This window comes from Ostrinia nubilalis, chromosome Z (assembly GCF_963855985.1).
Source record: "Ostrinia nubilalis chromosome Z, ilOstNubi1.1, whole genome shotgun sequence".
NCBI classification, from domain to species: domain Eukaryota; kingdom Metazoa; phylum Arthropoda; class Insecta; order Lepidoptera; family Crambidae; genus Ostrinia; species Ostrinia nubilalis.
In genome coordinates this window covers 22,015,594-22,041,156 of record NC_087119.1, presented here as the reverse complement: position 1 = coordinate 22,041,156, position 25,563 = coordinate 22,015,594, and the positions used below count along the sequence as shown (strand labels likewise).

The window sequence follows — 25,563 nt, the reverse complement described above, 5'->3', positions numbered from 1 at the left end:
TCATCTTGGAGAAAAAATGGTGATTCTTCAGGATTCACTCGTACCCAGCTTATAACTCATAAAATACATTGGGTAAAAGAAAAGCAGGTTGCCTACATTGTAGGTGTAGGTTAGGCAAGTCTAATAAACACAACAATTTCCATTTCAGACGTTGACTGCGGTGGTCTGCCACCAATCCAAGATGGCGAAGTGTCTTTAGTGGACGGTAGAACGACTCACGGCGCTAAAGCGGTATACAACTGTCGCGAGAACTACACGCTCGTGGGCGAAGCAGAGCGGCAGTGCGGAGACGGAGGCGTGTGGAGCGGAGAGGCGCCGAAGTGCCTGTTCGACTGGTGCCCGGAGCCCCCGCCAGTGGCCGGCGCTGTAGTCACCATCAGCGGACACAAAGCTGGCTCTCTCGCTACGTACACTTGCCAAAATGGATTCATACTATTTGGACCCCCGGTGAGTAATATTTAACAAATAATATTAACAAACTTCCCCCAATGACTTCCACATCGCACGGTTGGTAGCGGCCTGCGTCCAGCGCCTTCCTGCTACCTTTATCAGGTCGTCAGTCCACCTTGTGAGTGGACGTCCCTCGCCTATGTTCAGCAGTGGACGTCCTGTGGCTGAAATGATGATGATAATGAACATCATCATCATCATCATCAAATTTAACAAGCTTAAATACATCGCAGCAGTTATCTTCTTGTATAAAAATTACTTAGGAATTGTTCGTATCACTGCATTATTGAAAAATCCCAGTGACAAGTCTTGGGTGAATCGTATACGAGATTAGGTAAGAGTAGGCGCACACCGTTGATTTTTAGTTGGCCGATAGTTGTGTCCTATTTCAAATTGTATGAAGAATCGGCCAAATCGAATCGGAGTAGTGTGCGCACTCCCATACATGCCCATACTGATCAACAGCCCGACTAAACTATCGGCCGACGAAAAATCAACGGTGTGCGCCTACTCTTAAACCACAGAGTAAGTTAGTAACATAAAACTTAAATAGATTGGACCTATCACCTTCCAAGAATCTATTCATTAGTTCAGCATTCAGCTAAGGCCCGTGCAGTACGACTTAAAACCTATCTTCAATTCTCAGATTCAATCAAAGTTCGGGTAACCTAGTGACATTCAAAGTGGCCAAAAAGTTACAACACAACCTTCAGCTTCAACCAAACCATCGCCGGCGACGGCGATCTACACGCGTTGGTGTGGTTGAAGCTTTAATCCAATTGTTGTCTAGTACCCATAGTACAAGCTTTGCTTAGTTTGGGGCTAGCGGCGCAGTGTAAAAATGTCCAAGGATATTATGTTATTATATTATATTATTATTATTAATTGTGACAAAGTCCTGTTGCCAACTTTTTGGCTACTTTGGGTATCACGAACTATAATTTGTGAGGCTCACAGAGGCTAGCACACATCTACTTTTAGTTTTACTTAACTTAGCCTAAGTATTTAAGTAGGTACCTAACTACCTACTAACGCGTAAAATTAAAATAGGGAATAAAAATTTTGAAAATTGTGATTTCATCAACTTAATCAGGCAATAGGTACTCGTACATAAGTAGCAATGGTTTTCACAGATTCATGCGACGTTAACATTATAAAAACTTGTGAAAAACGCGAAGTTTTGCTGCCTGTTTCACAACGCTCCGGTATCACAACGCCATCTAGTGACGTTACTTGCTGTCTGTCCATCTATCGCGGTCGCTCATGCCGGCGTTTCGTTTGGAGTGAAAGAGATGGGTAGCCCTGGGTGGAAAATGTGGAAAGGGTTGTAGAGGCAGTGCCTGTCCCGGGAAACGGCCAGGGTCGGCATTAACTTCGTAAATGAGTACTTACGATAAAAAGTATTTAACTGGTCGATGAAAATCGTACATTTAATCAACTCTGAGATTAGTAAACTTACGAAATTACGAGCCTAATATAACTAAGTAAGTTGGATAGAAGTCCGCTACGAACAGCTACGAAGACTACGGCTACGGCAGCTACGGTATTGTAGCGACATCTATTGAGAGGATATTAATTTAATTTCAATGGTTTCCTGCACCAGCTGCTTTGTTGCAGCTGTAGCAGTGGCGTAGCTTGGGGGGGGCAGGGGGGGCCATGGCCCCGGGCGGCATATGAAAGGGGGCGGCGGATAAGAAAAAAAACATTGCATGAACAAGAAAAAAAAAAAGGTCGACTATGTCTACGTTGAGACTAACAAATCTAGCTATACTGGCAATTGAAAATGAGATACAATTTGATATCGACGATTGTGTAAAAGATTTTGCTTTGAAAACAGGCACGAAGAGTACATTTTTAATCTATTTTTTTAAGTAATAGTAACAAAAATATTTTAGGAGCTTACTTACCCCTCTAAAACTTGCGCCACAGATAATCTTTCGTGATTTCTCTTGTTACAAACCGAAATAAAAAAGTGGTTTGTAAATAGTTAAAGCCATATCTATAGTCCAGTCAATAAAGCATTATAGATGGAAAACCGTGGAACACAATTTCTGACTTCGGGACTTTATTTAGACTAGTTAGGAGGTGAACATAGCAAAAGTCCCCGCCCTTAGCCCTTGAGCCGGCGGGGAGAGGGGGGTTTAAAGGTGCCACTTTTCGGTTTTTCGCTTAATCCTCGGAAACTATGCGACCTAGTGACATGACTACTATGAACCATAAAAAGCTTATTAAATTTGCTACAGGTGAGATAGTCAAGTTTTTCTATAACTTATATAGTTTTTGCGGTATCTGCTCTAGAAGGTCTGTAATATTGGAAATTTTATTTTTGTCTTACATGTTCCCATCAGGAGAAAATCGAGTAAATCAACATTGGGCAAACATTCTAGACATGCGGGAGCATGTTAAGCCTAGTTCCAGGGAGGGGACTGCACCGTGCCTATATTGAGACGAACCACTTGGAGCCACTTTTGACTCCTCGTCACTCAAATACTACTGTGCATTAACTCTTCAAATTTGGCTCATGTGTTGAGACTTGCAAGATATATATCAGCTTCTTTCATAAATATACCTCAAACGGTTCTTTAGGTATTGACGTCCAAAAATCTACATGTCTGACCTATAGACCAAATTCTAACCACTTCCAGATGACCTTGAAGGTTCAAATTTGGCATCCAGAAAGGTATTTATGAAAATACAAAGGAACAAATAAAAAACCGGTAAATTTTAACATTCCACATGTGATAGATAGGTTTTAGTGTCCTAAATGTCGATTTTTGAACGTCAATACCTAAATAATAAATAACCGTTTGAGGTATATTTATGAAATTTGAAGCTGATGTATATCTTGCAAGTCTCAACACATGAGCCAAATTTGAAGTGTTAATGCACCGTAGTTTTTGAGTGATGAGGAGTCAAAAGTAGCTCCAAGTGGTTCGTCTAAATATAGGCACAGTGCAGTCCCCTCCCTGGAACTAGGCTTAACATGCTCCCGCATGTCTAGAATGTTTGCCCAATGTTGATTTACTCGATTTTCTCCTAATGGGAACATGTAAGACAAAAATAAAATTTCCAATGTTACAGACCTTCTAGAGCAGATGCCGCAAAAACCATATAAGTTATAGAAAAGCTTGACTATCTCACCTGTAGCAAATTGAATAAGCTTTTTTTGGTTCATAGTAGTCATGTCACTAGGACGCATAGTTTCCGAGGATTAAGCGAAAAACCGAAAAGTGGCACCTTTAAACCCCCCTCCCCCAGCCGGCTCAAGGGCTAAGGGCGGGGACTTTTGCTATGTTCACCTCCTAACTAGTCTAAATAAAGTCCCGAGGTCAGAAATTGTGTTCCAGGGATTTCTCTCTACACCGTCGTTAAAGCATTCATTGACTGGACTACTAAGCTACTTTTAAAACCGTGTATTTATTATATTCTGCAAGTTTGAAATTCAAAATTAGCTAAAATGGTAACTTTTAGCAGTAATTAAATCTGTAACTTGCTGCAAATATCTAATGAATTCAAACAAATTATTTTAAAAAATAGCTTCGATACATATTATACATTTTTCAAACCACTTTTTTAATTTCGGTCTATAACAAAAGTAATCAAGAAAAAATATGGTGGCGCTGGTTAGCTAGGGTACAACCCTTAATAATATTAAGCACATATGTTATTCCTTCTAAGTTCAATGAGCACTATAATAATTTAAGATAATATTTACTCTCAATTGACAAATAAATACTTTAATACTTGTTATTATTGTTTATTGTTATACACCTAGTGTTACATAATAAAGCTGAGCTATTTAAGAAAATCAAACTTCCTGTGCGTTTCAAGCAATTGCTTCTCTTTAATGTATTTTCCTTCTGAAGCAGTGCGTGGTAGTTTATTTTGACTTTCAACAAATAAGATGAATAGTGTACCTGAAGTCCATTCAATATAATATTTAAACTTTAAAATATTTATAATTAAAATAAAGGGCGGCGGATTTCCGGACGGCCCCGGGCGGCGAAAAGCCACGCTACGCCACTGAGCTGTAGCTTCGTAGATGTCGTCAACTAGGCAACTGTTCTATCGGACTATACAAGGACATGTCCTGAAGCAACTTGTGCGTAGATTCTGCCCATATTACTGAAAAGTGTTGATTCTTTGCCTTTGTGGATACTTCTAGGTTGTGTAGGAAGGGTGGGATTAATCAGCATAATATGAAACTACTATAATGTCGAACTCAATTATTGTTCTTGCAATTTCAATTCTTATGAAAAGTTCAGTGTCCTGCAGCCGCAACTATGTGAGTGGAAGTTTTTGAAGGTGTAGCCTGGTGACGAGAGCTGTCTATCAGAACCTCATCATCATCAGCCAAATCTGTTGAAAACAATCTTTTGGTTACCAATACTACAATAAGATACTTCCCAGCTGGATACCAGATACACCAAGGTCGTATTTATACAATACTGGCTGTGCCCTGTATTACCCGAGGTTGTTCCGCATTTTATTGGGGCGGCCTATGTGATAATCCAGGGTGTCAGCTAACTTTTTACCAAATTTTAATAAAATCGCTCCAGCCGTTTAGACGTGAAGAAGTAACAAACATACACTCACACACTCACAAACTTTCGCCTTTATAAGCGCTCCTGCACACGACGCCGCCACCGCGCCGCTGCCGCGCCGACGCCGCGCTGCCACCGCGCCGTCAAAGCATAATTTCACCGGTCCGGCTTTGACGGCGCGGCGGCGGCGCGGCAGCGGGCTTCACGCGGCGCGAACAAACAGCCTAGTGCAAAGGCGCGGGGGCGGCGCGGCGGCGGCGTCGTACGCAGGAGCGCTTATAATGTGTTAAACGTTGTGTGTACGTGTGGTAAACGTTAAAGCATTGTATTTTATTCCAGAGCGTAACCTGCACCCTAGGCGGTGTCTGGTCGGGTGTGCCGGCGTCGTGCAAGTACGTCGACTGCGGCACTCCCGCGCAGCTTCACAAGGGTTCCTTCCGCCTGCTCAATGGAACCACCACATACGGCTCGGTCGCGCAGTTCGCGTGTGAACAGGACTACTGGCTGGCCGGAGCAGAGTCCTTGACGTGCAACAGGGATGGGAAGTGGTCGCATGATATACCGTCTTGTGAACGTGAGTACCTACTGCCATTTTAAAGTAATAAAGTCTTTATTGTGTATGAACAAAGGTTACAAGGGTTCTTATAAATAGGTTACAGGCATCTCTTAGTTCTACCTTTTCAGGCGTATACACTATACATTATTATAACATTACAATTTATTTATATTGCAAATATTCTTGTACACTATAGAAACATTTATCAATAAGCCATTTTTTCAGTACAGTTTTAAACTTAGTAAATTTATACTCTTTAAAATCATCTGGCAATTTATTATAAATTTTGATGCACATTATAAAAGTATTATTAGAAACAAGTGTTAATTTAGACTGAGGTTTGTATAGTTTATTTTTATACATCGAGCGAAGATTACGTTTAGAGACTTGACAATTTTGTTCGAATAGGTCATTTTGTTGATACACAAATAGACATATATATCAAAAATATATAAACTGGGCAGTGTAAGTAAGTTATAGCGTCTAAAGAAAGGTCTACATGAATCTATTTGCCTAAGGCCAAATATGGCGCGGATACACTTCTTTTGTAAAATAAATACCCTATCTTTATTGACAGAATTTCCCCATATCATAATTTCGTATCTTAAACAGGAATTTACGTAGCCGTTGTAAGCGGTAAGCGCAGCCTCTATCGATACAATCTGACTGTTAGGAATCGGGATAGAAGAGGGATAAATGATACTCAGGCTCAAGGAAGGGAAAGCGATATAATAAAAAGAGGAATAAAGGAAGATACAGGATACAGGGATAGAAGAGACAGACAGATGACAAGAAGCCAAACCATAGAAAAAAATAAAATTATAAAAACATAGACTTAAAAGGAGGCCGTTCGTAACATCTCTCCCTCTCTCTCAACAATGATAGAATACGAGTATCAAAGGAAAGGAGTGAGAGCGGGAGAGATTGATACGACCGGCCTTAAAATGGGATGTACATATGTATATACAACGGCCTTCAGACAGGCAACCGAACAAGTTTTCTTAACGGTCTTCGTAACACCCCTCCCGTTGTGGAGACCTCGGCCACTCTAACAACGTTATCTCCACCCGGAAACAGTTTCTTTACTCGACCTCTGGGCCAAGTTCCCCGCGGCAAATTCCCGTCAACAATAAGGACGAGGTCACCCACACTGAGAGGGGTTCCTTCAACCTCGCTGCCGCTGCGCCGAGGAACGAGGGTTGGAAGGTATTCTTTCAGCCACCTCTGCCAAAAGAGATCCGCCAGTCTCACAGTCTTCCTCCAAGCGGTTCTACCATACAAGTCTTGAGGGACGGCGCCAACATGATGGTTTCCCGTTGAGGAAGTCCCGATCAGAAAATGAAATGGTGTGAGAGCTTCGTTACCTTCTTGTCCAACCGAAACGTGCGTTAGTGGCCTTGAATTCACGATTGCCTCCGCCTCAACGAGAAGGGTGGTGAATATCGGTTCTTTAGGGGCTCTGTCCTTGAGGATCACTTTAAGGGCCGTTTTAACGGAACGCACTAAGCGCTCCCAAGCTCCGCCCATTGAGGGCGCCGAAGGCGGTATGAAACGCCATTCTATTCCGTTGTTCACAGTGAAGTCGTTCAATTTTGGACCGTAGAGCTCGCGAAGGAATTTCGTCGCTCCAACAAAGCTAGTTCCATTATCCGACCAGATCTCCTTAGGCGTGCCTCGACGGGCTACAAACCGACGTAAAGCCATTATCGCGGCGTCAGTTGACAGATCGTGCACAACTTCCAAATGAACTGCCCGGGTCGTCAGGCACGTAAACAAGGCGACATACCGTTTTTCGTGCCGCCTGCCAATCGTCACCTGGACGGGGCCGAAGTAATCTAGTCCAACACACGTGAAAGGACGACAATGGTGGGTTAGACGGGAAGCAGGTAGATTTCCCATAGGAGGAATCACAGCGGTTGCTTTCCTGATACGGCAAAATTGACACCTGTGCCCCACAGATCTGACGGTGCTTCTAAGGTTTAAGATGAAAAACTCCTGGCGTAGCTCGTTCACGACGGTTTCATTATTGCCATGGGCTAATCGACGGTGCTCGTGCTCAATTAGTAGTCGCACGGCTTGATGAGTTCCATCCAAGATAATAGGAAAATTCATTGCATCTGGCACGCCGGTAATTACTCCCACACGCCCTGAGAGTCTCAGTAGGCCGTCCTCCCCAAGGACCACATGAAGCTTTTGCAGCTTGCTTTGCCGAGGAATTGGCAAACCTTGGCGTATAGCAGCCATTTCTTCTTGAAAGGAGTCCACTTGGGCCTGGAGAAAGATGTGAGACCGGGCGATGTACATATCATCGGCAGACAGCGGCATAAGTTTAGTAGAGCTAACAGAGCCAGGAGCGTGGGAGGTTGAGGCGCACACACTAGCTCTACCTTTCAAGCTCCTGATGTACAAATGCGCGCGCGCTGTAGAGCGGAGCAAACGCAGCCATTGGCTGAAGCGGAACGGATCCGCACACAAAGGTATGACAGATGGAATAAAGGATGTGGTTGAAATATGACCTACGTTAATGAGGTTAATTCTAGCGCTTGGTTTTAGCTCGTCAGTGTTAAAGTGCCCACTGGTAGAAATTTCAACAGGCCAGTCACTAGACGGGGCTTTCAAGAACTCTGGACCTTCAATCCATCTACTGTTAGGAAGGGGAGTATTTGAGTTAGGACGGGTGGCATCGTCAGCGACATTCAACACAGTTGGAACCCAACGCCACTCATCAATGGTGGATAGCTCCAAAATATCTGCCAGGCGGTGCGCAACAAAAGGAAGATATGACCGCGCGTCACTTCGTAGCCAAGCAAGAACATTCTTTGAGTCCGTCCAAAAAAACCTGCGCACTGGCTTGTACTTGTGAGCTTCACATATTGATGAAGCTAAGCGAGCAGCAACCATAGCAGCTTGTAATTCTAAGCGAGAAATCGTTGTAGGGGCTAACGGTGAAACTTTTGATTTGCTACATATGAATGAGAGCTGAATTTGATTATCAGCAAAAAGTAGGCGCCAATAAGCTACCGCAACATAAGCATGCTCACTGGCATCACAAAATACATGCAATTCGCGCTTTAGCAACTTAGCTACCCTGGAATGCCAACGAGGAATACGAAGCTCAACAGCCGATGACATTAATGAAAGCCAAGCCATCCACTGAGAAAGCAAATCCTGAGGCAGAGCTTCGTCCCATTCTACTTTTCTACGCCACAATACTTGGAAAATGATGCGACCTCTAATAGTGATTGGAGCAAGCATTCCAAGTGGGTCAAATACACGCATTAGTACGGAAAGCGCGTTGCGTTTAGTGATTTTAGATGGCAAAGCGAAAGGTTTTAAAGCAGCGGTATTAAAACCGAGCTGATCAGATATGGGGTACCAAATAAGGCCAAGTGTACGCACGCTTTGCTGATGATTACTAATATCTACAGAAGTATTATTTACAAGCTTAAGTTCGGAAGGCACAAGAGCGAGAGCCTCAGGTTTATTCGATACCCAACCACGAACTTCAAAATGAGCTCGCTTTTGTACATCCACGATATCTTTTGCTAAGTGAGCCGCTTTTTCAACTTGGTCTACACTACCTATATAATCGTCCATATAAGTGTCGTGGACGATAGCATGAGCGGCTTCAGGGAATGAATTTCGATTCTCCTCTGCAGATGTTACGAACGGCCTCCTTTTAAGTCTATGTTTTTATAATTTTATTTTTTTCTATGGTTTGGCTTCTTGTCATCTGTCTGTCGCCTTCGATACCCTGTATTCCTGTATGTTCCTTTATTCCTTAATATAGCCCTTTCCCTGAGCCCGGGTATCATTTTTACTCCTTTTTATCCCAATTCCTAACATTTTGTAAGAAAACTTGTTCGGTTGCCTGTCTGAAGGCCGTTGTATATACATATGTACAATAATGTACATCCCATTTTAAGGCCGGTCGTATCAATCTCTCCCGCTCTCACTCCTTTCCTTTGATACTCGTATTCTATCATTGTTGAGAGAGAGGGAGAGATGTTACGAACGGCCTCCTTTTAAGTCTATGTTTTTATAATTTTTTTTTTTTTTTTTTTTTTTTTTTTTTTTTTTTTCCAACAACATTTTATTCTTAAATTACGTTCACTGGATAAAACAGTAACATCACGTGGCGGCTCCCCCGGATCTTGCGGGTCACAGCCTCTACCCGCGTCTCCAGGTCTGGCATCGATCTACGTTACACAGGACTCACAACGGCGTTCGCGCCGGGTTCAACAGCACGGCCCGCAGGGCGGCGAGGGGCCGCAGGGAGGGCACGGGCTCGGAGATTTTATTTGTATTTTTATACTTTAGATAGACCAACTACTTATTAGGCAGAGGTGACGAAGTAGCAAAATAAGTACACGCACCTTGTAAAGCGTAGCATAACGGAGCAGTTGTACCATAGTAAGTACTTATAGTTAATAAATGTCTAAAATTAAAAAAAAACATCATAATGACTATAAGTATCTCCTTAGCCTCTAGTCTAGACAGATGAAATTCCATATCGACTCCATTGCGTATACAATAAATATCGACTATACAAAGTAGAATCATTTTTGCCTTTGCCACAGACGAGATTATTGATCTCACACTTCGTCTATCCCTAAAATATGAGTAGCTAAAAAAACCTACTAACATCTACGAGACTTAATAGGGCGTAGATGATTTCTACCTAACTTGATTGATTTCGAATCGTCCAACACTCTAGATATGACCTCCTTCATTTTCTGATCCGAGGCTACTGGTAAGAACCAAAACCTCAGTTCGTTTTATACATAGTTCAACTATCAAACGTATGTGCCTACTAATGTATGTAGTGGCCCGCGACGCTGACAAACCGCGCGGGCGTAATAAGCGTGACTGTAATACCATCCTAATATCATCTCACCGTTCCAGTGATAACCTGCCCCGACCCCGAAGTGCCCTCCGGCGGGTACATGGAAGCTTACGACTACAACGTCCACTCCAGCATCGACTTCCACTGCGAGAAGGGCCACAAGCTGGTCGGCGAGCAGAGCCTGGTGTGCCAGCAGGACGGCGAATGGTCCGGGGAGTCGCCCAAGTGTGAATGTAAGTTCGGTCCTTCTTATTGTTGAGTTAGGCCCAGAACACCAGTTTGAAACCGGTTTGAAATGGTCGCGTTATGTGTGGTCTCTCAACGGAATATTTGACAGAAACTTAGATGCAACTCAAAATTAACTAGAAGTTGCAGTTTCGTTGCAATTGCGTTTCACCGTGTGTTCTGGGCCTTAATAGCAAGTTTTGAGAGTGATTCGTATACCGCAGTGATTACCTTATAGATGGCGCGTAGAACCTGATAAAAGGGCAGTTAATGCATGAAAAACCTAACATCTGAGATATTTCTCCCCATGATAAAAATAGGACACTTTGTGTCCATATTTGTGTCGAGGTGGTGATTTGTTTTTAAGTCACATGGGTTTCCATAGGCTTAAACTTGCCCCGATTGTGTTATTGTTTACTATACTTAGACTTGTTTTTGGTTAATTACCCGATTCTTCCAATAGACGTGGACTGCGGGAAACTGCCGCCTCTGCCTTACGGTGCTTCAGAGCTGCTGAATGGCACAACGCACCTGGGCAGCGTGATTCAGTACTCCTGCACCACAAACTACCGTCTGGTGGGGCCCGTGCGCCGCGTCTGTACTGCCGACTACCAGTGGAGCGACTCATCGCCTAGATGTGAAGGTAGGGACATCAACTTATCTTCAATAGTCGTTTAACTGATGCCCTAAGATGCTTGTGAAGGTACGGACGTCAACCTTATCTTGCAATAGAAGTGGTCTGCTGCCCTTATGCTTCGGAGCTACTGTTTAAAAAGTTTAAATGTTTAGCAAGGTACTAATTACCTCGAAAACACCTACTTATCTTCACAACGGCAACATCCTCGTAAAGCTACTATAGTCATGGATATTGTTATTGTTATGTTCTTCTGATTAATTTCGTTGCGGGTCTAATGACAGTTGAACTTTCCCCGGGATAAACTTGACCTTCATCGGTTGGGTTTTCACGGCGGTCAAGCTGTAGATCCTGGCTACACAGGAGTTGCAGTGATGGGAACGAGAGGTGGGAATAGTCCCGTAGTCATGGATATTGGCATTGTGTTTTAATCCGTTATCAGAAATGATTCATTTCATTCATTTCAAATGAAGCAGTCTAACCCGCCCTCGGGCGTCCAACGCAAATGAATCCCAAATGAGCAAACTGACATAAAATATTTCAGTTTACTTTAGTTAGGCTTCATCCTCATGATAAGGCCATTTTGTGTGTGATGTTGTGTTCTTAGATAACTCCAGCGTCTGAACTGTCTTTGGAATAAGAAGAAATGTCTCATGGATGCAAACTTATTCCAGAAATCCGTTGCCCCGACCCAGTGGTGCCTGAGAACAGTATCGTCTCTGTCACCGGCAACGACCGCATGCACGGGCGAACGCTCATCAGGACATCCGTCAGCGTGACTTCTGGCAACACCTACCGTATCGGAGCCCTCGTCAAGTACCGATGCGAGCGAGGGTACAAGGTGGTCGGCGAGAGCTTGTCGACGTGCGAGGATAATGGACAGTGGAGCGGCACCACGCCAAGATGTCAATGTGAGTAACAGATTCAACTGGCATTACCAGCACCAATCTCAAACGGATCAAGCGTAAAGATTTACATACAAGTAATCCTTAATCCTTATAAAGATTACCTACTTACTATAGTTCACTTCCCAACAAATTATAGCCTGACCAGGAACATAAAAACCCTCGCCATGTTGCGGAAAACTAATGGTACTAATTTCTTTTAATGGCAACAGTAACTGAAAACTTCATTGACATGTCACCTTGCATGTCAGTCTATTGCTGTCAAAGTATAAACAAACTTTATTTTAAATGTGCGCAATTGATTTTGTGAATTAAATTGCTAAAATCTTTTTATAGTCGTGAAAGAAAAGTAGTTCACAATGTGTTAAAGTATTTGTCGAAGAGAAATACTAAGGGTTCGGACAATATTTTCAAGAATAATGTTTCCGACAAAGGTTGTCAAATTGACTGACATGTTTATTGTATAGTACAGTCCACTATGAAAATTTGCTGTGGTTTGTTTCAACTACCTATTTTAAATTTTTTTGTCACTTTCTAAGTGTTGAATTTTATGGAATTGGGAAAGAAGTACCGAGTTTGAAGCGTTCATGAGCAGACATTGCAGTTGAATATTCAAGTTCTGAATTTGATTATTGATGAATAATAATATAAATCCTACTAGCTCGATTGATGGTTTCATTTAATTTATTTAAACCAGGTTACCTATAATATTATTTTTTCGTTAATTTATGAAAATATCAAATTAGCCCGCAATCCTGAATCCTGATACATAAAGTTAGCCTATTAATTTAACACAGGTACGACTGTACTCAGTGTTGCACTATCAAATGCAATTGACGCGCCTCTATGCCAGGGTTTTTATGTTCTTGGTCAGGCTATATATGTAGACGCATTTTGATTGTTGTTATTGTTTAGACGTTGTGGCAAACCTAGAAAGCTTGAACCCTAGATGACATGCCACATGGCGCCTGTATTCTGATTATGGAATGTCCCTTAACAAGCTCTAACGGGTCGACCGTAGACTGAAAGCCCATTAATGAATTATTCTTTCAGATGTGGACTGCGGCAACCCTGGACGCATCGACAACGGCAAGGTGACGCTGGCAACCAACGCGACGTACTACGGCGCGGCCGCGCTGTACGAGTGCGAGGAGCACTGGCAGCTTAACGGCGTGTCTCGACGTCTCTGCCAGGACAACGGCACCTGGAGCTCGGAGGCACCCATGTGCAAAGGTATGCGCTTGGACAATAGTTATCAAGCCACGAACCTTGGGTCTGGCCTACCGAGTCGCCAGCGGGCGGAACCGTCCTCCCGCTAACGTGGTCAACGGCACGAAGTTCGCCGAGGGACACGCGGGGAGCGTTGATGAAGCCATGCACGGTCTTGTGCATGCGCTGTGCCCGGACGACGATCCGTCTAAGGACACAGCGTACCACAACCAGGTGCGGACCTCGGCTGCCATCCTCCCTGCGGGTCCCGCCGCCCTTCCTCCTACTCGTGAGTATTTGGGGATCATGATTAGGCAGTTGCCTAACACGGCACCAGGGCTCGACGGGGTCACCGCCAGGATTTTGCGCCAAGTCTGGGCCGCTGCATCGGTGGAATTCCATTTGGTGTATGCCCGCTGCATAGATGAAGGCGTCTTCCCGGACGTCTGGAAGGACGGTCGTCTCGTGGTCCTGCCAAAGGGCAACGACAAGCCGCTCACCGATCCAAAAGCGTACCGTCCGATCACGCTTCTGTCCGTCCTTGGTAAGTTACTCGAACGTGTCATGCTGTGGTGTGCGCCGCAGATATCCAGTGGCATTTCGGACTGTCAGCATGGGTTCTCTCCGGGTAAGTCCACGGTCTCGGCACTTGACGCCGTCATAGGTACCGGCAGGACGTCCACAGCGCGCTATGTCCAAGCGATCTTCCTTGACATTTCTGGTGCGTTCGACAATGCTTGGTGGCCCATGATCATGGTCAAGGTGAAAAGGGGAGGATGCCCGCCTAACATCTACAGGATGTTGGCGAGCTACTTCTCTGGACGCCGGGTTGGCCTGATCGCGGGTAGCCGGGTGTTGTGGAAGGTCTCCACCATGGGGTGTCCGCAGGGATCCGTGCTCGGACCAACACTGTGGAACGTCCTGATGGACGACTTGCTGCGATTGCCATTGCCAGGGGGGGTTAGCATGGTGGCTTACGCCGACGACGTCACCATTTTGATCGAGGCAAACTCGAGGGCTGCCATAGAAGCAGCGGCCGCCGAGACCCTAAGTCTGGTGACCGACTGGGGTGTCCGTAACAGACTGGGCTTTTCCCCTGCCAAGTCATCCACGATGACGATCAGGGGAAAACTCCAGAGACCCCCAGTCATTCGCTTCGGAGGTGCGTCGATCCGTTCAGTGAACGTCGCAACCGTGCTCGGCGTGGCAATCGACAGCAGTCTCCTGTTCTCGATGCATGCGCAAGGGATCGTAGATCGCGCGGCCAAATGCTTCGGGAAGATGTCGCGTGTGTCGGCGTCTTCCTGGGGCATTCGTTACCCAGGCCTTCGCATTTTGTACCAGGGCACTTTTGTTGCAACCCTTGCGTATGCAGCGGCATGCTGGTACGAGCGCCTCTCGGTGCAGTCCATGCGCACCACTATTCTCCGGGGGCAGCGGCCTGCACTGGTGCTACTGACCAAAGCTTATCGGTCGGTCAGCACAGCCGCGCTCCCGGTGCTTGCTGGCGTATTACCCGCGGACTTGGAGGTTTCCCGCGCTGGCATGACGGACGTGGCCCGCAGGGACACGCCCAGGGACGCGATGGGCAGACGGAAACGAGAAATTTTGGAGTCGGTGCTGGATACTTGGCAGACCAGATGGGAGGGGGAGACGAAGGGTCGTGAGCTCTTCCAATTCTTCCCCGACGTGGCTGGGAGACTCGGCATGCGCTGGGTCGTACCAGATTATGTTACTTCCCAGATACTTACGGGGCATGGGTGCTTTAACAAGCGCCTGTGCGATATGCGTCTCCGGACCGCCGCGGAATGCGAATGTGGGGAACGTGAAGAGGACAGGCACCACGTTCTGTGGTCCTGCCCTTTGTACGAAGACTTACGCCAAGCTCTGCTTCAAGGAATCGTGCTCGAGAGACCCGGACCTGCCTGGTACTCCGATCTCGTCTCTTCGGAGGCGAACTTCGCCCGGCTGCGCGAATTTGCGTACGGCTGGCATAGAAGGAGGACAGCTAGCGCTGCACGGCACCAGATGGTGTCATCCGTGCTGTGTATGTCAGGCCCCAGAAGGGGGAGAACTGCAACTTAGGGACAAGGACATAGAAAAATAACTTGTAGGGAGTCAAGAAGTGTGGCGCGGTGGAGTGCAATCTGCCGTAGGCAGCCGCAATTCCGCGCACACCTCCCGCGATTCGGCCAGTATAACCGCAAGGTTGGTATGGCCATGGGTGGTGGTGGGTTGTCCCTATCAAAAAAAAAAAAAAAGCCACGAACCTTTTGGAATTAAAAGGCGCCGCTGTTCAATGGTAATGAGACAACAATCTTCTTTAAACACTCATCAAATCGCAATGGATCACAACGGCCAGAGACACTGGTCTCGGTCAACGCCGTATAAATAACACGACCGTTGTGCGAGTGATAGGAATACTGACAGCTCAACAAGACCTCTGTAATTTGTATAGGTATACCAGAGCCCAGAAGGCCAGAAGAGAAAAGTTATTATATTAAACTACTAGAATATCCTCGCCAGACTGAAGTTTTCTCATGCTTCTTTGTGCAATCAAATAAACTGACCGTGTCTTTTCCAGAAATCACATGCCCCGATCCGTCGATCCAGATCAAGGGCAGCACGGGTCTGGTGGTGGCCACTTCAACCCTCAGCATCGGCGGCGAGGCGCACTACCGCTGCGAACGCGGGTACAGCCTCAAGGGCAACCAGACCAGGGAGTGCCTGCCGAAGGGACAGTGGAGGGGCGCTCCGCCTGTGTGCATACGTAAGTCTTGATTGATGTGCCTACATATTTGTTAGAGTCCGTTGTCATACACAAGTCTTGATTCCTTCTGATGCACACACATTTTTGTTAAAGGTCCATTATTTGAAAACGTAAGTCGTGATCCACCTTGTGATGTAAACTGTCTGTTAAATCAAGGTCTGTAGCCAAATAACAAAAAAACACCCTTTTTATCTCTTACAGCTATAGACTGCAAGGCGCCCGGCCAGATCGAGAACGGCCGTATCATAATATCCAACAGCTCCACCTTATTCGGGAGCTCCATCGAGTACCACTGCTTGCCGCAGTTCCAACGCGTCGGTCCTTTCCTGAGAAAGTGCATGGACGACGGCAAGTGGTCCGGGGAAGAACCGAGCTGTGAGCTGGCCACCAACGAGGCGGCTGAGAACGGAACTCTTCCGTTGAGCGTGGGCGTCGGCTGCGGAGTTGTATTGTTCCTACTAATGCTGCTGGGAGTCATATACTTGAGGCTGTAAGTAGTTTCCTTTATGAGCTCAAATATTTCATTAATTATATTATCGATTAAAAGATATAGGATAAGGTTAAATTAATTTTCCAGTATTGTACGAGAAATTACACTTTTGTAACAACATTCCTTTTCCATAAAGTCTATATTTATCAAAATTCTAAACTGTCATTTTTTTCCAGCCGGAAAGCGACACCAGTGAAAAACACAGAGAATATCGAAGGCGCAGAAAGAAAAGAGGACCAAAACGCAGCAGTGATGAGCTACGCGACGCTTCACGACACAAACGGACGCCATATTTACGATCACGTCTCAGATAATGTATACGACTCACCGTACAGCGAAAGAATCGCCGATAACGTAGCCTATGGAAGGCGAAGCGACACAGATTCCGCTTACGAACCCGAACCAACTGGACCTAATGCCGTTGTCACCATTAACGGCGTTGCGGTCCGTTGATCAACCTTCAACCGAAACAATTGAAAACTGCACAGCTCGACACGCGTTGAGCTATCCGGCTCAAAGGACCATAGTTAAAACAAACATGGGTAACCAACTGAATCGATTCTATCGATCGTATTCGTGTCTATAGTGTCATATAAATCAGTCAAAACTCTTATTTGGTACAACTATGTTCCTGTGAAGCTAAATTGTAACATCAATTTTTTATACTTAAATACAAAATTGTTTATCACAATGGTTACCATTTTCCTTAGAGTTGAGTGTTCAAAATGACGCAATAGGTTAGGGAATAGGTAAATGTAGTGATTTCAAAAGGAGTCGAGGATTACAAAAATGTTATGTGTTCGCTGTAATCACCAACCCTTACTAGGTATTGAACCAAAGATGTAAATGAGTTGGAATTGGTATAATAATGATAAATAAAATAGTTTTTAATTGTGTTGTTATATTGCAAATTTTTGTATGTTAAACTGGCGAGCCATCTGTATATTTATTAAACATGCCGTATTGAAAATTATCTACTAAATGTGCCTGTGATACCTAAAACAAAGTTAAGTCAAAAATTTGCAATTTAACCAACACTTGGTTTAATACTTTCTGTTCAATTAATAAAATAGGATAACACTCGATTGTCCTGGCAACTAAACCTGTTTCTTTTTTCAGAATTGAGTTACTGAAACTTCTAATTTATATCATTGTGTATTTTATATGGAACCGAAAGTATTAACGAGTAAATTAGCATAATAAAATAAGATGATAAAATGTATTTATTGTTGTATCGATGTAGGGTAAGAGAATATAGGATTTGATGCCAAAATAATATTGTATTGCTTTTTATAAATATAGTATTAGGTTAAAGCTATGGTAATTACTTTAGATTAAGGCCAAATTTTTCAATATCCGGAAAGTTTTTTCCAGAGATGTGGACGATGACATTAAATACCTGTTTCATTAAAAACTTCAGATAAAACCAAACTAACTGGCGATTGAAAAATTTGCTCTTATTAAATTGTTCCTTTTTATTATGTTTTTAAACCAATCCAAGACAATGTCATACAAAAATAAACGTCTAATACAAAAAGATTCTCACTAAATATGATTCTTATAACTTGGGATATTTATTTAATTTTATAGGGTTTTGGTGAGATTACTAACATTACAAGAGCCTTTGTTGGTATAATTTAGTCTTTTTTAATGTATGGTTTATATTTGGTTATTACATGTATAACAATGAAACATTACCTTTTATATATTTTACAATTCTTTTAAGTGTTCATGTAAATAGATAGATATACTTAAATTTAAATTTATATTTAGTGAATTTACGAAATTTGCCTACCCGTCACTGCCTGAAAAAGTTGACCCAATCGGGGTTCTAATGTTACTTACATTATTTCAATATTGCGTTTTTATTTCAGCTGTGATAAATTATATCTATAAAACTGTTTACCGTAATATTATCGGCACAACAAAACATAGACTATGACCTATAATAAATCTCTGTAGGTAGTGTATATTGGGCCACAGTTCCGTTTCAGTTCCAGCTACTCATTTCCGTTTTTCTCTCGCTCTCATCAAATGGTGATTCTTTGCGATAGAAGGAGACGACATAACCGGAAATGGGTAGCTGAAACTGTGACCCATAGTACCTACCAACATAAATCTGGGTATAAACTATGAAATATTTTTTAACAACGTAGTATGTAAATCAAGTCAGGACTCTCACTATTGTGTTAGATTTTATTTACAACTATTGTTGTAGGTAAATAAAATTTAACTAGCTTATCACAGCATGCTTGTGTTCATTTTCAATGCGTACCATTATGTTTTTGTTATTTTTATAATAATGTACAATTACATTGATGATACTTTATTTTTACTTTTTAGTTTGGTTCGTTAAATAAATAACTATAATATACAAGAGACGTTTTATTCACACACTGTTGGTGCGAACAGCATTGCAATAAGAAATAATATCAATTTAAGGACTAGCAACTAAAATAATAACTTTAAAATGTAAAATTAATACGAAAATATTTTGCTAACTCGCATTTATTGTATAAAATTGACAAGACATCAAGAAAGACAACGTAACACATAGGTATTCGTACAGTTATATATGTAGGTACGAGAAATTATATTTACAAGATTTCTAAAATAACTTGATGACAGTTTCTATAAAATTTCTATACAAAATTAACACATATAATATGAATATACCATATTTTGATATATTTTTAGGATGAAAATATAAATTAGTACTACCTAATATCAATACTATGTTTCTCATCTCATTGCTAAAATTTATGTTTATGTTGAACACTGACTTTTCTCAGAGAGTAAATAGCAGTACGAGCCGTGAGTTATGTTAATATGTTTTATAGCCTGACCAGGAACATAAAAACCCTGGCATAGAGGCGCGTCAATTGCATTTGATAGTGCAACACTGAGTACAGTCGTACCTGTGTTAAATTAATAGCTAAACTCCGATTTTTAATTCGACGGAATTTTGACATTTCAGAAGTGTTGTCAACATTGAAACATTCCCATTATGAATGGAGAGCATTCTCACAAATTAAAAAATACTCCTTTCTTGAATTTAAGGTTTGACTTGAAAAACTAAGGCTTAAAAATGTACTGATCATTTCAAAATGGTTATTTGAATTTTTATTATCATATTTTTTAAGTTACAAAAAAAATTGGGAAATTATTTTTCTATTACTGGACTCCCTGGCCAATAATCCATGGGTTACAAACCTTTTTTATGAAAATCCTTTTGTTAATAAAATCTTAGGTTCATAAAATAACCAATTTAACAAGATGCCAATTTTATAATCCAACTTGATTATGACGACGATAATGATGATTGATGATCAATACATATTTTCGTTAATGATAATATGTTGTTTTACTGTGTTAAAAACACGTTTTTTTCTATTTAAACTCTAAAATGTACATAATAATTAGTGTACATTGAATTGACACAACAAACAATAGTTCATTCTTGTAAGTTGTACTTGATGAAATTTCATTTCATATTATTTATTAATAATTCAAAGCAAAAAAGGCTTATTACATCTGAATTGTCAAAAAATGACAGCTGTCAGAATTCCGTCGAATTAAAAATCGGACTATAACTTTATGTATCAGGATTCAGGATTACGGGCTAATTTGATATTTTCATAAATTAACAAAAGCAGATTATATTATAGGTAACCTGGTTTAAATAAATTAAATGAAACCATCAATCGAGCTAGTAGGATTTATTTTATTATTCATCAATAATCAAATTCAGAACTTGAATATTCAACTGCAATGTTTGCTCATGAACGCTTCAAACTCGGTACTTCTTTCCCAATTCCATAAAATTCAACAATTAGAAAGTGACAAAAAATTTTAAAATAGGTAGTTGAAACAAACCACAGTTAATTTTCATAGTGGACTGTACTATGCGATAAACATGTCAGTCAATTTGACAACCTTTGTCGGAAACATTATTCAATGAAAATATTGTCCGAACCCTTAGTATTTCTCTTCGACAAATACTTTAACACATTGTGAACCACTTTTCTTTCACGACTATAAAAAGATTTTAGCAATTTAATTCACAAAATCAATTGCGCACATTTAAAATAAAGTTTGTTTACACTTTGACAGCAATAGACTGACATGCAAGGTGACATGTCAATGAAGTTTTCAGTTACTGTTGCCATTAAAAGAAATTAGTACCATTAGTTTTCCGCAACATGGCGAGGGTTTTTATGTTCCTGGTCGGGCTATACTTTGGGGCTAACTGGCGCTGTGTGAAATTGTCCAAAAATTGTCCAAAGATTATTAAATAGCATAACGATATTTCAAGTGGTAATATTAATACGTTACCTCCTCTCCTAGCTGCCTTCTTCTCCATTTTTTACTATTTTGTATTTTTAAACTTTACACTTTGAACAACATAATAGCCATTACAAGTTAATAAATACAGATGGCGCTTTTTAGGCTGGAGATTCTAGTTTTACTAGTGATGATTCGTTATTTTAGTATGTTCGTTATCGATAGTTTATATCGTAGTGTATTGATATTATTATCTGATTAAGGTAGATTTATTACACTAAAGTATTTTACGCATATACAAATTAAAAGTTACTTCTTCTTCTTCTTCTTTTATTTTGGCAAAATTATAAGTTATTTCCATCATCATCAATTCATTTACTACCTTAAGGTGCTTTGTTTGCAATTTCCGACTATTCTTGCTTGGCATAGGGCGCAATAGTAAAACTTTTTGAAATTATTAGCTTATTGCTATTCCACTACTTCAAATAATTTTAAATCAACCAAATCATGATCCTGTTTATTACAGGACAGGTTTCAATGATTAATGATTTTCATACTTTGTAACTATCGACACAGATATTCTGTCGATAATGATCGATTAATGTGGCATGGACTTCACTATTTTTTGACAATTTTGACATTTTCATGACATGTTGTTTCCATAGATTAGAGAGTATAGTTCCAAAATACTGGACTGTCCTGTCGATGACATTGACAGTGGGGCGCCACCGTCAATACCGGATCGCTGGTTCAGATTTTTGCCATGTTGGAAACCATATAGTTGAACCATGAAGCTATAGATAAAAATGGAGGCCACACTCCGAATACCTACTTGAAGCACAAACTAAGTATCACTATCTCGCTCTCTGTGGGCAGACTCGCTCTTTCTAAATAAACAAAAAATATAAAATTGCTCAAATTCAATGAAACCAATGTAAAATCTTTATTTCTTGACATAGGTATCATTAAAAATGATAAGTGTAATTACTGGTAAAACGTTTTAGGAAGAAATTACTGTAAAAAATGTGAAAAATGTTTACAATGATCCAATGTCGGAAATCACGAAATAAACACTTACGCGTGGAATCTTATGTCACTTCCAGGACACCACGTACTACCGCAACCACGCGCCACGCACTACAAAATTTTGCACCAATTCTTGTGATAAAACAATGATTATTTCCTGTAAACAATCTCAAACGAAATTAACTGCTTAATAAACAAAATAGTAAACAACCGCCATGATGGGCCGGATTGGGCCGATGTTGCCACATGGTACCGATTACCCAGGAATTGGGATTGTAATTCCCTGATTCGCCAACACATTAAGCCTAAATGGCCGACAATTTTGTGATTTTTTATTTAACTAGGTAATCTTAGTTTCAAATATTAATTATTTATTTGTTTAACTTCTGATTTGGTTAGTGAATTGGCTATTTCGAAGAATTTACAAGGAGATTTAAATCAGAAGATAGCAATACTACAGTTCACACTAAAAAGAGAGGTAGGGCCGCAGAGAGCGAGATAGATATAAGTAGGTATTTGACTCAAGTTTTTGTTCCAACTCTGCCCTCCATTTTTATCTTTAGCTTCATGAGTTGAACGATGGTAGCGCCCCCCTGTCATTGAGTTTGGTGGGACAGTTCAGCGTGGGTCATCTATTATGTCTTTCCTATGTATTACTTTTCTCTATGTATAGCCTGACCAGGAACATAAAAACCCTGGCATAGAGGCGCGTCAATTGCATTTGATAGTGCAACACTGAGTACAGTCGTACCTGTGTTAAATTAATAGGCTAACTTTATGTATCAGGATTCAGGATTACGGGCTAATTAGATATTTTCATAAATTAACGAAAAAATATTATTATAGGTAACCTGGTTTAAATAAATTAAATGAAACCATCAATCGAGTTAGTAGGATTTATTTTATTATTCATCAATAATCAAATTCAGAACTTGAATATTCAACTGCAGTGTCTGCTCATGAACGCTTCAAACTCGGTACTTCTTTCCCAATTCCATAAAATTCAACACTTAGAAAGTGACAAAAAACTTTAAAATAGGTATTTGAAACAAACCACAACTAATTTTCATAGTGGACTGTATATACGATAAACATGTCAGTCAATTTGACAATCTTTGTCGGAAACATTATTCAATGAAAATATTGTCCGAACCCTTAGTATTTCTCCTCGACAAATACTTTAACACATTGTGAACCACTTTTCTTTCACGACTATAAAAAGATTTTAGCAATTTAATTCACAAAATCAATTGCGCACATTTAAAACAAAGTTTGTTTACACTTTGACAGCAATAGACTGACATGCAAGGTGACAGACATGTCAATGAAGTTTTCAGTTACTGTTGCCATTAAAAGAAATTAGTACCATTAGTTTTCCGCAACATGGCGAGGGTTTTTATGTTCCTGGTCAGGCTATAATTGAAACATAAATCACAAATTCATGGAGCACCAACTGATTAACCAGAAGTACCTAAAGATACTTGTCCAATAAAGAACTAAAATATCTGAACAACGAAGTATACATGGGATGTAAAAAGTAAAAAGAACTAAAATATCTGAACAACTAAGTATACATCCCACGTATATTTTAGTTATTTTTATTTAGACAATTATCTTTACTTCTGTTTTATCAGTTTTAAAAACCGGTTTAAAAAAATTGCAAAGATGATATTTTAGTTATTTTTATTTAGACAAGTATTTTACTTCTGTTTTATCAGTTTTAAAAACCGGTTTAAAAAAATTGCAAAGATAATATTTATATTTTCTCGTAACTACAAATGACACAAAATATTATAAAACATGAAATCTAGCCTAATATTATCTTAACGTAAGTTCCATCATAGTCATTCGCTGCACAGTGCCCCCAAGTTGGTAGGCGGGGAAAAGGTACTCGAATAATTTTCAATTTTACATGGCGTTTTCTTTCTCCCGCGTGTTACTTTGCCATTTCAATTTGACTGGCCCTGCACATAGTCGTAATAAGTCTCTAAGATATTGTCTTCCGTGCATAATATCTTGGAAATGCACTTCTAAAGGCCGTCGGAATATTATCATCAAACATTTTACTAAAGTATCTTACTAAATACATTTATGACAAATTGCACGAAGAAATTTTAGTGGGCAAACACGAATAAAACATTGACAAACAATTACAAGTAGGTATTATTAGACAAATTAGGTGAACAATAATGATTTATGAATGTGAATAACTTTTCAAATAACAAGTAATTTGAATTATAACCGGACGGTGGAAAATATTTATTTAGGCCGGTCTTAATACGGACACAAATAGGAATGGCTATCCGAAGAACGGGTACACACAAAAATAACAACAGCTAGAGATATTTTCATTCGAACGAAGATATATCCAAAGTGTCACCGGCCTTATAATCTCAGATAGTCCAATAGAAATCAATAAGTTAGAAAGACTGCAATGGGGTTTGAACTTCAGCTCTATCCCAAAAGTTAGTCAACAATTTGGAAGGTAGATGTACATTTCTCAGGAAATGGGAGGTTTCAAACTATTTGAAAATATCTAAACCTAAAGGGCCTTATTATAAAAAAGTTAAACCCGGGACTAACACTGGTTTAAAATGACATTAAATTTCCATACTAAATGTAAATTTAAACCAGAGATCAACCAGAGCCTAACTTTTTGTAATAAGGGGGAAAGAGACGAGAAAATGTATTTTATAGAAATACTTACATTCACTTAATTACTATTCAACTATACTTGTATAAAATGTTATTAACAGCACACAATTTGCATAAATGAAATATTTCGCAATTTTTAATTCAACAATTATGGTATCAATAGTCTGATTTGATAATGAATAATCTTGGTGATATTTTTCGCAATTTTACACACGCGTAATTTCCTATAGAACACAATTTCTTAAGCTAACTTCGTATAAACTACTAGGTATCGTGTATATGTATAATATTATCAAATATTTTTTCTATATATAAAATAGTTGCTTGGACACAGTACCTTTATACCTCGTAGGATGTAAGTACCCTATTCATATACAGGAAAACATTCCAAGCATATTGTAAATTTTATAAGAACTTTAAATGTACTCGGCAATATAATTTAGCCTAGGTATTGGGAATGTAGCGGTACCGAAGTCCAAAAGTAGTCGTTGGTGTTATTCGTAACAGTACACATTACATCATGTACATGGAAGCCCTAACCTTACGATCGTCGAAGTAGAGAAAGTTATAAGTAAGTATACACATAAAATCTGTGTTGCAAAAATTACTCAAAATACATAAAACATGTTTTTTTAAAAGTATCTATATGGTTATAATTTTATTAATAGCGTTTTTGTGCTTCTTTTTGATGTAAGATCATGGCACTATCTGTTTATAAATCTGTTATTAAAGTAGTAAAATAAATCATGATAACTCCTTGGAAAAACAACATTCGTTTATATTCTTATTATGTATATGATTTAAGACGCAAAAGTAATTCTATATCCATCAACACTTCGACGATTACTAAATAAAACATAAAAAAATAGTTACAGCTACGAAAAACAAGGCACTCCGAAGGAAACTCACCGCACGGCGAGGTGCTGCAAACAAAACTTAAGCAAACCAAGGAAAATAAAAACAAACAAA

General features: G+C 40.5%; 1 protein-coding gene across 1 annotated transcript in view; it reads left to right on the top strand.

The window, feature by feature from the left end:
* LOC135086551 (CUB and sushi domain-containing protein 3) overlaps nt 1-19,006 on the top strand; it is a 152,683-nt gene extending 133,677 nt beyond the window's left edge. Inside the window, exons 10-18 of the mRNA XM_063981293.1 lie at nt 149-447; nt 5,334-5,568; nt 10,456-10,629; nt 11,085-11,264; nt 11,930-12,166; nt 13,214-13,393; nt 15,954-16,139; nt 16,341-16,629; nt 16,806-19,006. Of these exons, the coding sequence (XP_063837363.1) occupies nt 149-447; nt 5,334-5,568; nt 10,456-10,629; nt 11,085-11,264; nt 11,930-12,166; nt 13,214-13,393; nt 15,954-16,139; nt 16,341-16,629; nt 16,806-17,082 (2,057 nt within the window). The 3' untranslated portion in view covers nt 17,083-19,006. The remainder of the gene's footprint in view (nt 1-148; nt 448-5,333; nt 5,569-10,455; nt 10,630-11,084; nt 11,265-11,929; nt 12,167-13,213; nt 13,394-15,953; nt 16,140-16,340; nt 16,630-16,805) is intronic.
* The last annotated feature ends 6,557 nt before the right edge of the window (nt 19,007-25,563 follow it).